Source organism: Camelus dromedarius, chromosome 8 (genome assembly GCF_036321535.1).
Source record: "Camelus dromedarius isolate mCamDro1 chromosome 8, mCamDro1.pat, whole genome shotgun sequence".
Taxonomy (NCBI): Eukaryota; Metazoa; Chordata; class Mammalia; order Artiodactyla; family Camelidae; genus Camelus; species Camelus dromedarius.
This window is the reverse complement of record NC_087443.1, coordinates 68417151-68430586: the sequence shown is the minus strand read 5'-3', so window position 1 is coordinate 68430586 and position 13436 is coordinate 68417151. Positions and strand designations below refer to the sequence as shown.

The window sequence follows — 13436 nt, the reverse complement described above, 5'->3', positions numbered from 1 at the left end:
CTGAATCTAGGACACATAATGATAAAACAACACGACCATTATATGTATATTATACATGTGTATGTTTCCTGGAAGTCCAGTGCACCAGGTGTGTGCTAGGAGCCAGGGATACACCTGACCTGGTCCTTTCTTGTTGGAAGACAGGCACTGATAAACAGATGGTACCAATGTCGAGAGCAACTGTGGTCAGTGCCATTAGGATGAACAACTTGTAGGCACAGTAGGGGACCCGACTGAGCCCCTGAGGAGTTAGGGAGGGTTCTCAGGGGAGGAAATGTTAGTCTGAGAAGGTGGAGCAGAGAGGGTGGAAGTGAGGGAGGCACAAGGCACCACACACTTATTAAATACCTGACATGCTCCATCACCGGAGGGGCATGGCTTAAACCTCTCATCCTTCCCAGAAGCTTAGTGGGGACTTTGGCCTTCGCTACAGGCTGATTTCTATGGCTCAGGGGCAAGAGACTCTCAGAGCTTTCTCTGCAAACATTAGGCCAGAAGGGTCTTCCGTTTGAAACCTACAGCATCTTCCTGGGTGGATGGTGAACTCTGTCTAGAGGGCAGCAAGAGTCCTTTTTAACAACCTGCTGGAGTGTGCATCTGAAGCAAGGCAGTGTGGTGGGACTTTACTCTTAAATCTGTAAGGCTAAACATTCAGCGACTTTCTTATTCCTTTGAGGCTGCGCTTGATTTCTGGGTGAAATCAAGTTCACCCAGTACGAGAGTGATGTCTGGGTGGGGTGCCTGATTTTGGTCACATCATTCAGTCAAGCCAAGACTTGGTGATGGCCTTTCATTTCTACTCATCTCCACAGCCCAAGACAATCCAAGGCTATCCTCTGTCTGCTACACCTGGAGAGGGCATGCCTGGCCTTATTTTCTTGTATTCGTTCCCTTCGTTAAAACTCAGGCTGCAAAGAGCAGTCAGTTATTCAAGGAATATTTCTTATTCAATTGTTAAACACATCTATCTTCCCTTTAAATTAATTAATATGTAATTCATACAACGCATTAACAGTGCCAGGAACTCTCTGTAAGCACTCTTAGTTATTATTATGACTCTTTTACCTACGGGGACTCTTATTTATAGATTGAGAGCTTATCTTAAACATCCTTTTTTTGTTCCAGTCATAGAAAAGTGCCAGGTACACGGTAGGCACTTAATAAATATTTCTTTATAAATGTTACAACTGAAATGTACTTAAAATTTTTAAATCCTTCAGGGCCCTGAATAAACTGTTGATATGGGACAGACAACAGAACTAAAGGGACCCAGGAGGGTGGTTGAGAGCCCAGTCATGGTGAACTGCAGATCAGGGGTCCACCTATTAGCCATGGGACCTTGAACAAAAGATCTCAACCTCTCCAAAACTCAGTTTCTTCATCTGTAAAACGGGAAAACAGTAATGCCTAAATCACACATGGCTGTGAAGACGAAAGGAACAATCCATGTAAAATGCTAAGCATGGCGTCTATAAATGTTCTATAAATATTCCTTATTATCACCACTGTCCACAGAACTCAAGATCAAGGCAACATTCAACTGTCAACCCTCATTGGTACTTGGAAATCACATTCATATTTCAAGCAGCTTTTGTGGAGACTGAAAAAAAGATTCCTCTAGCAATTATTTCTATACATGCTTAACAGGCGACTGGTACACATCTGGTAGAAAGTCACTTCCCAGCTACTGTCTGAATTTCAGTGCAGCTGCTTCCCCTATCATGAATGTTGACACAATACAACTTGTGACAGCAGCCTTACTGTTGCCCAAGTAAAGACAATCTTCCTAAGAGGCTCAGAGAGAAGAAGCTGGAAGGACCTCCACCTCTCACCTCCAGCACCTGGAGGAGGGGGCTCTCCTGGGCACTCAAGTACTCCACTGTCATCTGATATAGCACGGCTAGGAGGCTGGAGCCTGTACTGCAGAAGAAACTTTGCTTTCCTCAGAGGTTAAGTAACCTGCCCAAAGCTGCATGGCTAATAAGAGGCAGAAGTGGATTATGAACCTAGGCGGTGTCTGGCTATCCTATGATGAAGATCAGGCTGTAGACCCTGATGGAGGAAATAGCTTGTAAGTAAACAAAGGTTAGGGCCATGTTCTTGGCCAACCCAGGAATTCAAGAGGAAAAGCCCTGGGAATGACTCACTTCGAATCACCCACAATTAATTTTACTGCCTCATAAAAGGCAAATTTGAACACAAGAGTCAAAGGCTGCAGCCTGACAGTCCTGCCCGTCCTTTAAAACAAAATTTCCTCAAGGGACCTTGAAGATCCCTACACAAGGGTACCCCAACAACGGTGACAGCAGCTCATGTGTATCGTACTAAGCCCTGACAGAGGCCCTGCAATGAACCATTATCACCTCATTCCATCCTCGTAGCGACTGTCAACCTGACCATCATCCCCATTTCACAGACGGGCATGGAGAGGGCCAAGGCCCCATAGCTGACAAGCAGGAACTGGAACCCAGGGCTGTCTAACACGGGAGCCCTCGCTGTCAGCCAGGCCAGAGAACGAACCCTTCCCGCCCTCCTAAAACCAGCCCCCCTTTCCAAATCCCCAGTAGTACGGGTCTAGGAGGGAAGGGAGGACAAGCTGAGCAAAGCAGGCGATGCTTGGGGGGCGGGGAGAGCCTTCTCCCCTTAGTTCAGCGCCCGCCGTCGGGCCGCCCTGCCCCAAGGACCCGGCTCCTTTAGACAGAGCTCGGGGCGGCAGGGGAGAGGCGACCCGGGCGGGAAGGGAGGAAGCAGAGGAAAGCAGGGCGGAAGTGCGGCGACTGGGCGGGAGACGCGCCGGTGGAGGTGGGGGCCGAAGTTACCGTTCCCACGGTGGCCCGGCGGCCCGAGCTGGCGGCCGGCTCCGTCCCTCCGCGGCGAGGGCCCCGGGTCGCTCGAACGGAAGCGAAAGTAAAAGCCCCGACGCAGCTGGGGGAGGAGTCGCCCCCGGGGCGGGAGGTGGACGGGGCGGGCGCGGCTGGGGGCGCCACCTCCGGCTCGGGACCCCGCGCTCTGCGAAGTCGGGGGCGCGCAGGACCGCCGCGCCGCCGCGCGCCCCGTCGGGGAGAGCGCGCCACGCCCGGCGGGCCCAGGGTCGCGCGCGCCGTCGCCGGAGGGCGCCCCCGGCAAGGCTGGCCGCGGGCACCGCGCGCGGCGTACCCGGAGAGCGCCCCTGGTCGGGCTGGCCGCGCGCACCGCAGAGCGTGCTGGGCGAAGTTTGCGGAGACTAAAGGGATCCCGCCGCCGCGCTCGGGGTCTCCGCGACGAAATTCTGCAGAAGTGACCGCGCTCCCGGTGACCGGGAGAGCGCGCTCCGCAAGCCTGCCGCACGCAGTGTCCCCCGCCGCGCGAACTGAAGAGCGCGCCCTGCCGACTTCCCGGTGCTCCAAGATGGGGCGCTCGTCAGAGTCCCCGCTCCTGCCCTCCCGCTGCTGCCCCGAGTCTACACCCCGACTTTGGCCTCCAAACCAGCTCCGGGAGCCAGTTCCCAGGGCCCGAAGGCCCCTCCCCAGCCAGACTCTGACCCCAGTCTGTGAGGTTCGCGCCTTCTCCCGGCGGGCCTGGCCGCCCGCATTTGCGGGAGTTACCTTCTCCCAAGGGCCAGACGTGCGAGCCGCGGGGCGCTCCCGCCTCCCAGAACTTGCTTCCACGCGCGTGGGCGGCCGGACGCTAACTCGGTTCTCTCCCGAGTGCGTTCCCACCTCCTAACACAGTCAACTGGCCTGGATGTAGCGCCAGAATCATCCATGGACTATTTACGGAGCGCCCCCGTGTGTCAGCCACTGGGTACGTGGCCAGGAGTTAGTCTAATACGGGAGAGACTGTGTACTCCCACCAAGTCCACTTCCCCGCTACCCTGCATCCACGCACCCCGCATCACGCGTGCACGCGTCCACATTGGTCTTTCTTCGCCCTCGAGCCTCCGAGTGAGGCCTCCAACGCCTTGCTCTCCAAGACTCCTCAGGGGACCCACTAATGAACTCAGTCACATTGAGATGTAAATAGCTGAGGAGTTTTATACCAGTTTTATTCATACCAAAGATAGCTGCTTTGAAAGGAGTGAATCTTCATCGTGTGACATCAGGCAAGAACCACATCTCGTCTTTTTGCTTGTTTGCTCTTCTCTGGGCCTGAGACTTCAATATTGTCCATAAAAATCTCACCAGGTAAGGACACTTTCTTGATTTAAGAAAGAATGGCCCCAGGCAAGTGTAAGGGTAATAAATTATACTGATTTCTTAACTAATTAACTAATGTGAGAATCCTGAAATCCTGAATATTTTAAGCGAGCTGTTACGCTGTTTCCAATATGGCTGTGCTTTAGACTGACCACTTTTGCCGTCCCCCACCCCCATTCATATGTTGAAACTTAATCCCCTATGTGATGGCATTAGGAGGTGAGGTCTTTGGGACATGCTTAAATCATGAGGGTGGAGCGCTGGTGAATGAGATTAGTGCCTTTGTAAAGGAAGCCAGACAGAGCTCCCTGGCCTTTTCCATCATGTGAGGACACACAAAAAAATTGCAGTCCACAACCTCAAAGAGGCCTTTGACCAGACCCCAACCATGCTGGCACTCTGATCTTGGTGTCCTAGCCTCTAGAACTGTGAGAAATATAAATTTCTGTTGTTTATAAGCTGCCCAGTCTGTCGTATGTTTGTTACAGCAGCCAGAACAGACTGAGACAGGTTGCACTACTCTTTCTTTAATACTCATACTTCTGAAATGTTGAGGGCAAACGGAATCATGGTAGACACAAAGATAACTTGCTTTTTGAAAGATTCAGTTGTGAAGCATTTGAGAAATGAAAAATCCTATTAGTAAAGCAAATAAGTTATGCTCTAATTTATCTATATTTATAAATTTAAGTTTTTGCAAGTTATTCCTGAATGATGATGAAACACAGTGTTAGATGTGGAAGGGGCCTTAATAACTGACTCTTCTGCTCATACGATGGATGAAAAATCCCAGGCTCAGAGCAATTGCCCCCATCCCAAGCTTGCTAGTGGCAGAACCAGGATCAGGTTGCCTAGAAAAAGAATGAATGTTCCATCCACATGAAGGTCCTACCATAAATTATATCGAGCAATTTTTAAAATGTGTTGCACAAAGGAATTTGTGGCTGGCTCAGACAGAAAGCAGATCTGAAGGAAAACTTTCATTTTTCAGTTGTGCTGGGTGGGCTGGCATGGGGGAACTCCGAATATATTACTCCAAGGCTGGATTGTCACAGTACTAACAAATAAAATCGTGGTGCTATGGAAAGGGGGAAACAGTTTTGAACTTTTCCCTCTATAATAATCATACTGACCCTTTAGATCTAAATGATACTCTCTCCTGCTTGCAATTCCTGTGTTTCTCCAGCCTTGGCCCCATGTCATTGTTCTATGTTTCCTTTCTAAACTCGTGATTAGAGCACAAGTCTTCCTCTTCACTCCAGAAAAATCCCCAACTCCATTATTCAGATGGTTTCCCAAGGGCTGGCCTCATGGGAGCTCCTGGGCTGGTCCTTCCATACGTTCCCTCCAGCCCTCTCCTCTGGTCACCAGGCTGCTGCTGCTAACCCTGCTCCGTTCCCCAATCCCACCCTCACCCTGCTGGGCACAGTGCCCCCAAGGGGTTCCACCAATGATTGCTTTTCCAGTTCTTTACAGGACAGCTCAGGCCAGGCTATGACTTCATACAGGGCTCCACTGAAGGATAATCCCTGAAGTCACAGAAATGCCACTCTTACGGCTCACAGTCTCAAACCCGGACTCTGGCTGAGGCACCGGCAGGCTTCTGCAAGGAGGGAAAGGGGTGAGTGGGAGTCCAGGCAAAATTCCCTGAAAGGAGGAATTGATGCTGTTCCTATTACCCACTGCCTCTAAGCTCCCAGATCTGTTCTGTGAAAATGGAACCGGGCCCTTTAAGTGGTTTTCCATTTCCTGTAACCGCATGTTCAACTTTGCCAGTAGGGGGCGCTGGAGAAAGATTGCAGGAGAAAAGGCTTTTGGTTCTGTGTGTCTGTCGTGCTTCTGAAGCATCCGGCTTCCGCAAAAAGGGTGGTTCTCAAGTTCCTCTAGCATACCTACTTCCCCCTGCCCAGCCCCTGCTGTGCCTGGTGGCCAGTAGTACCACCTATTGCTGCTAACAACTTCCCCGGCGCCCCCTTCAGGTGATTTTGTAGCAAAGTGCCACCATTGAGACATCTCTCCTTGAGCAGACACCTCTCTGGCACCTAGAGGGTAGATTTCCAGAAAGTTCTAGAGGACAGATTTCTAGCAAGTTCCACTAGCGCAACACCACAGTAACTTCCCTGCATCTAGTGAGCCATGAACGTGCTCTCCCCAGTAAGGTTTAGATCACAGCCCTGGGGTGGGGAGAAGGTAGGGGGCTCTTCCTCAAGCCCTCTAGAGGTAGAGGCAGGTTATGTTATGTTATGTTATGTTATGTTATGTTATGTTATGTTATGTTATTATAGAATAAATTGTGTCTCCTGCCTCCAAAATTTGTAAGTTGCAATCCTAACCACCACTACCAAGGAATGTGACTTGATTTGGAGACAGTTTTTAAAGAGGTAAAGTGAGATCATTAGGGTAGGCTATGTATGACCAGTGTGACTGATGACCTTACGAGAAAAAATTAGGACCCAGGTACACACAGGGGGAATACCGTGTGAAGACACAGGAGAAGATGGCTGTCTACAAGCCGAGGAGAGAGGCCTTACAAGAAATCAGCCCTGCTGACACTTTGATCTTAGACTTCCAGCCTCCAGAACTGTAAGAACATAAATTTCTGCTGTGAAGCCGCCCAGTCTGTGGCATTCTGTGTGGCAGTCCTGACAAACTAGGATGTGCGTTATCTGCAAGTTACTGTATCTGGAATTGCTGTATTTTTTAAGGTTCTCTTTACTTCTTATTGGCCAATCTCTTGATATTCCAATTCCCTGCTATAGTTAATAATTCAATATATTAACCTTTCCCTGTTCATATTACTGGGTGGTTTCTTTCTCTTGACTGGACCCAGACAGCTAGACCTGTGTATCCCAAATCCAGGGGCTGCCTCCTCTCTGATTCTGTGGCCTTCAGCAGTGAGAATACCATTTCTTGACTCAGAGGGGAAGCTGCATCTCACCCACAGAGTGTGTTGTGGTCCCCCAGTCCAAGAATGGCATCCACGGCAGTTGGGTATTTCTGTTCACGCTGGAATAAGATTCTGCCTGCAGACAGCTAAAGCCCAGGTCAGACGGGGGTGAACCAATTCCAAATCCTTTTTCTCACGTTCCTCCTCCCAAGAAAAGTTCAGGGCTAGTCGCGTCTGATGTCTTATGAGCAAGTCCTTAGACGAGGGTTGGTGCACTGTGGCCTGTGGGCTGCTTGTGGCCTGTTTGTATGTGGTACCCAAGCTGAGAATGGTTTTACATTTTTAAAGATTTGTTAAAAAAAAAAAGAAGATGAAAATAAAGATGCAACAGAGATTGTATGTGGCCTGCAAAGCCTAAAATAGTTATGATCTGACCTTTTAGAGAAGAAGTTTGCGGACTCTGTCTTAGACCAAATGACATAGTCCCACCTCCAGGGCAAATGGTAACTTTCAATTAAAGAGTAGTCTCAAACCAGATTTATGTTTGAAGGGAGGTAAAATATTTTTTTGTGATTTTCCTGGGCACATTATTTCCCATGGACCCAATTTACATAAACCAACAGATCGTCTGCTTGACATCTCAAGGTAAAGCCTGACCCTGACCAGCTAGGTCACCTCACCAGGGTGAGGAGAGATACTTAACTATTACAGAGAGATGTCACCACCATCTAGTGTGCAGGCATTATGGCTGCATGGAGGAACTTGGCTCTGAAGCCACCAACAGGTGCCCATGGAAGTTTGCTCTGCCCCTGTCTAACCTCACATGAACGCCACCAACAACTTCCCCCAGGCACCTGTAAACACCAAGCGATGGGCATGAGTGTGCAGTGGGAGTTCTGACCTGGGAAAGCATGAAAGCTAGTGACAGCTCTTGCTTCATGAATCTTCCATCCCTAGTATCTGGACACAGCGTTGCACAGCACAGAGAAGTGGAAGGATGGAACAGAATAGACACTATCAGCCAGAAAAGAGGACAGTGGGAGTTCCTGGTGGATCTCATGTAAACCCTTTCCTTTACCCTCCCCACAGTCAGTTTTCTTGAGTGACTGACCCTTGGGGTACCCTATGCCGCATCCCCTCGGCTCGCCGATAGCTCCAGCATGTCACCAGGACCTCCTTCAGTTCCTGAAGCAGTGTCCTTCTGCTTCTCTGCCTCTGGGCTTTCTTCAAAGCTGCAGAAGTCGATTCAGCTCGTAGACAGGTGTAACCTAGAGGTGTAGGGAGCTGTTGAACCCGAGAGTAACCTGCAGCCAGTGGGAGATGACATTTGGGTGGATAAGTGTCCCAGCCTCGTGTCCTTCAGCGGCACAGTTTGGGGGCACATTCTACACAATTCTTCAGAGGATCCTCAGCAAGAAGGAGCTGTGGTTGCCTGTGATAGTGGTTAGCTCAGAATGTGCCCTTTATTGACTGCTTTGGCTCACTCACCTCAAACCCTCAGTCTTGTCTTGTGGGATCACCTCCCAAATAAATGACCTGCACCCAAGTCCAGACCCTGAGTCATGCTTTTGGGTGAATCTAAACTAAGGTTGGCACACATCCCCAGCATGGGAGGAACAACCCCAGTCTAACCAGAGTGACGATGACAGAGTGAAGGCTTGGTAGCTTTCTTTTTCCTTCACATTTGTCATCTCTCTGTAATTTCAAAACCATTTCTCATCCACCTCCCTGGAGAGCACTGGAAATGATTCAGAGCTGAGAAGAATTACCTCATATTCTTGATGACAGAACCAAGGCACAAAGAGATCTTGACCGGCTGAAGCAAGGAGGCCCCAGTCCATAGGAGGTGACTTAGAGAGGAATGATTGCTCTGTCTCAGGTCAGAAAGACCTCACGTGCCTGTCTACTGAACATGAACTGATGTGAAACAAAATGTGGGGGTTTTCATTGATCATAATCTCCCTATGAATCAAGACTTAAAAAAAAATAGCCAAACCATATAGGATACTGTTGGCAGAAGCATCCAGATCAAGGATCAACAAGACCACACAATCTGGCCCTGGCTCACCACCACCAAGCCCCAGTCCTGGACTCTCTGCTGATCAGACAGCATGTCAGCCTCCTCTCGGGAGCCACTTGCCCAGCCTCACCTGTCTTAGGTCCTTTGCCTGCTTGTGCCGGTCCAGCCTTGGCAGGGGTAGCTGGCTCTGGGTGGGCTCTGGCCATCTTCACAGGGGCACAACCGACAGTGTCTTTGACCTGCTGCTTTTTTCTTGTTGCTATTGAGCCATAAGATGCTGTGGGACTCCCTGGGCACATACATCGCATGGATGTGTAGGGGAGTTAACACTCAGTGGGGCCAAACTCTCACCAATGGGAGACTGAGGCCAATAGATACTCTTCCTCTGGCAGATCTTCCTGAGTAGTGGTTGGTGTGGCCTCTTGGAAGGTGGAGACCAAGAGACCCGATGCACTTTACATCAGGCCGTCGCCTCTTTGAGAAAGGACCCTCTTGTTGACTCTCCCCCCGCCTCCGTTTCTTGCGTCCTTATTTCTGCTCCCTGGGATCACACTTCTGAATAAGTCCTTGCACATAAACCTTTGCATCAGGTTCTGTTTCCTGGGGAACCCGGCTAACACATGTTGTCTGAACTGATCCCAGGGGCCCGGGGAGCATGTGTGCTCATTGGCTAAGGCTTGGAGGGCCTGATGTAATCACTGTGCCAAGGGGGAGGGGCTCTACCAGATGGGGGAGGGGTGGGATGGACACAGGGAAGACCAACCACAAAGTCCATGAAGGAGATATGTCTCTTGCCCCGGCAGCGTGTGTTCATTTTTCGTCCTTAAACCGTCCCACTTCCAGTTCAGTGGGGTTGTTTTGCCTCACAATTTCTGATACGTAAAAAGTGCCTTTTAAAAGCAGAAGTGATAATACAAGTTGAATTTAACGCCTTTCCGGAGCTGTGGAGTGTAATCACAGCCTTAGAGAAGAAGTGTTAGGTAGCTTTTTCTTTAAATGAAATCTGACTGCGGTTCCTCATCCCTCTGGTGGGGGCAGAGTTCCTTCTCCGTGATTTTTGGGGCTTCCAGCCCCTGTCCAGGGAAGGCTGGAGAAATCCTGCACAGAGCACAGAGCAAAGCATTTGGGGAACCTACAGGCCTTTGTTTTTCGCCTTTGCTGCTCCCATGTGTTCAGGCCACCCCGTGTCCCATTTCAGCATGAGTGTCTTCCTGAGCCCGAAGTACCTACTTAGAGTCCCCTTCCTGGGTGGAGAGGATGCCCTGTGCCCACTGTCTCTCTGTGGGGAACCTCACTCTACACCCTCCCCTTAGTCCTATGAAAACTACTCTCCTTCACTTGCTCTGCAGCCTCCTTCTCCCCCTGGTTCTCCCAACACAACACACAAGCACTGCTGATTTCTCTCCGCCCTCCCTGGGGGTCCCCCAGCTTAGTTTTCTCAGAGCCTTTTAGGCCAAAGGTCACTAGTTGGTAGCCTGCTGACCAGATACTGCCCATGGCTGTGCTTTCTTGTTTTAATTTCCAGTGTTTTACAAACCCGGGAATTTCAAGTGCACTTGCATACATCTGGCTCTTCTGGAAAAATCAGAGTATTTGGCAGTGCTGGATATTCATTCCCTCATGACAAGCTGGCTGAGAAGGAGGAGTGGTTCAGATGGGGTGTGTGACCTATGGCTTCACCTCTGGCCCCTGTAGGCATTTTGGTGTGAGTATTAAGCTGATTTCTTTGATTCAATAAGTCCTTATTGAGCACTTTTCCTGTTTCAGACCTTGTTCTAGGCTCTGGGGATACAGAAATGGCAACAAAATACCAAGGATCCTATTTTGATGGACTCATATTTTGGTGGAGGAGACGATAATTTTTACAAGTGAATACACTAATAGTGAGGACGTCAGGTGGTGGTAACTGCTGGGAGGAACATGAAAGAACAGAGTAAGGGTCGTAGAAGACAGTGAGCTGGGGAGTGGGGACAGGGGAGGCACCATCTTTTGTAAGCTGATTCTGGAAGGTCCATTTTAAGGTGACATTTAGGTAGATACTGGAGACAGTGAGGGACTTCACAAAAGCCAATGAGAGAGGGTTTGTCTTCAAGCTGCCCACTTCAAGGCTGAGAGGCAAGGGACTAAGCAAGGCCCAGAAGATAAGGACTTCTTGGAACAGTCCAGGGTACCAAACCGAGGCCAGCACTCAAAGGGTTCTCATTTGGTTTTTTTTTGCATTCTTGCAGAAGCTAAACACGAATTGGTATCTTAAGTAGTTTCCCATCCTGCTGTTAACAAACATTTTTAATAGGTAAGGCTAATATATATGAAAATAGATGCTAAAAAAGTTTCTTCTGTATAGCACAAGGAATAATGTTCAATATCCTGGAATGACCATGAATGAAAAAAATGTGAAAACGAGTATTTGTATGCATATGCATGACTGGGACATTGTGCTGTACACCAGAAATTGACACACTGTCATTGACTATGTGTCAATAAAATTTTTTTTTAAAAAAAGAAAAAGAAAAAAATAGGTAAGGCTGAATTTCAGTTATGGTATTTACCATCCTGTGGAGTGAATCAATCCTGTTTTATTTTCTTTTGGGGGTGGGTTGGGGGAAGCTGGCCTTTGTGCTTTAGTCACAGGCCTCACGGAGCAAGCTTTTCTCACTTGGTCGTCGGATGAGGGTGCAGTGTCTGCCTTTGGATTCTTTTCTTGGCTTATGATCACAGCTAGTGTTAAACTACTACAGGCTGCCGGATCACACACGAGGATTTGGTCACCCACATGAACATGAGGCTGTTGTGAGTTCACTTTTCTATTTAGAGAAGCACGTCAGCTAGAAATACCACCACCTTATTTCCCAGGCGCATGCGTGCTGAGCGAGTTGCCAAAATAGCCCTTTGAGTAAGTGGCAGCTTTAAAAACCATCCCGCTGCTGACTTCCAGCTTGAAGGTCAGCAAAGGAAAGTGGAAGTTGGATTCTGAACGCCCGAGGTGCCCACAGGAATTTAACAGGGGGTCGGGATCTGGCAGACTTGCACAAGCGGACTGGGGCTTCTCTTTGGACTTCTTGCCTGTTACCTGGCTCTGTCTTCTCTCTTCGGACTTCAAGATGAATGTGCAGGCTTGCTCTCGGTGTGGGTATGGAGTGTACCCTGCTGAGAAGGTCAGCTGTCTAGACCAGGTCAGTAGATATTTGTCGGCCTTTGAGAATCATAACGAACGTGGGAAATTTATCTTCTCACATACAGACATGTGGGTATTTTTGAACCACCAAGGGAAAAAAAGAAAGATACATTTCCCACCTTTCCTTAGTTCTACCCATTTGTAGCTCCGTCTCCTATATTGTTTCAAAATTGGTTTATTCATTTATTTAGTGTATCATAGCCATGTATGTTTTATCCCTAAAGCTCAATTTTTTACCCTGAAATATATAGGAATCCTGAGTCTGAAAAAAAAAAAGTCATTTTGCTAAATCTCTTCTCTGTGATTTCCAGATATGGCACAAAGCGTGTTTTCACTGTGAAGTTTGCAAGATGATGCTATCTGTTAATAACTTTGTGAGTCACCAGAAGAAGCCGTACTGTCACACGTAAGTGATTGATGGCTCCTCCACTACCTCCTGAGCTGTGTTTATTTTTTTAACAAGTAGCCAACCAGAAGCTCAAATCACACACCCCAGGGTTAAATCCAAGAAATGTCTTCTCAAAAGTGTTCACTTACATACAATCATTAAAGAGACCTCAGATGGGATTTATGCAATGGATGCAAAGTTGAAAATTTCAAATTTCTTATACATAAAAGATCAAATCTATCCACTATCACTTCATGTCAAATTATTAAATATTGTGCAGAGCAGTCTAATTGCCATGGATATGCATAGAACTTTAAAATGTTTTCTTTTACATAATTTCATAATCCTTTTCTATTTCTTCTGAAAGTTTTTAAGTGATCATTTCCAGCTAAATTTGGTCTTTAAGTTAAACAGTTTGGATTTTATTTTATTTAAGACTCATTGCCTGGAAAATCTGGAATTTAATTGTTAGGTCTTATATTTTTTGATTTAAAAAATGAAAAAAACTCTGCCTCTAAGAATAGTCACTCAGTCATCTTGGATAAAGTACGTTTCTAATTTTGGTTCGTATCTAATTTTTGTAGCCATAATCCCAAGAACAACACTTTCACAAGTGTCTATCACACTCCATTGAATCTAAATGTGAGGAACTCCCCAGAGGCCATCTGTGGGGTAAGTCACTTCGTTTTGAATTTCAAAATAGCCTTTAAAGAAAGTTTCTTAGTTCAGACACCTGTTAGGTTTTTAAGTGTCACTGTCTTGATGGGAACCTGCCCATGTTTTCCACCCAC

General features: G+C 48.1%; 2 protein-coding genes across 6 annotated transcripts in view; one reads left to right on the top strand and one right to left on the bottom strand.

Annotated features, from left to right (window-relative positions):
• The window catches only part of CASP7 (caspase 7), a 34491-nt gene extending 30766 nt beyond the window's left edge, over positions 1–3725 (bottom strand). The window contains exon 1 of one of the 2 annotated variants that reach the window (XM_010983223.3): positions 3585–3725. The gene's annotated coding sequence lies outside the window, so the exon portion shown is untranslated. Of the gene's footprint in view, positions 1–2819; positions 2951–3584 lie in introns of those variants that run through there. The other variant, XM_031461790.2, reaches the window with a different exon arrangement.
• A 12-nt stretch (positions 3726–3737) lies between these two features.
• The window catches only part of NRAP (nebulin related anchoring protein), a 74543-nt gene continuing 64844 nt past the window's right edge, over positions 3738–13436 (top strand). For 2 of the 4 annotated variants that reach the window (XM_064488448.1, XM_031461777.2), the window contains exons 1-3: positions 11980–12255; positions 12569–12663; positions 13230–13317. In XM_064488448.1, coding sequence (XP_064344518.1) covers positions 12184–12255; positions 12569–12663; positions 13230–13317 — 255 coding nt within the window. In that variant the 5' untranslated portion in view covers positions 11980–12183. Of the gene's footprint in view, positions 4164–10607; positions 10788–11979; positions 12256–12568; positions 12664–13229; positions 13318–13436 lie in introns of those variants that run through there. The other 2 variants (XM_064488447.1, XM_031461784.2) reach the window with 2 other exon arrangements.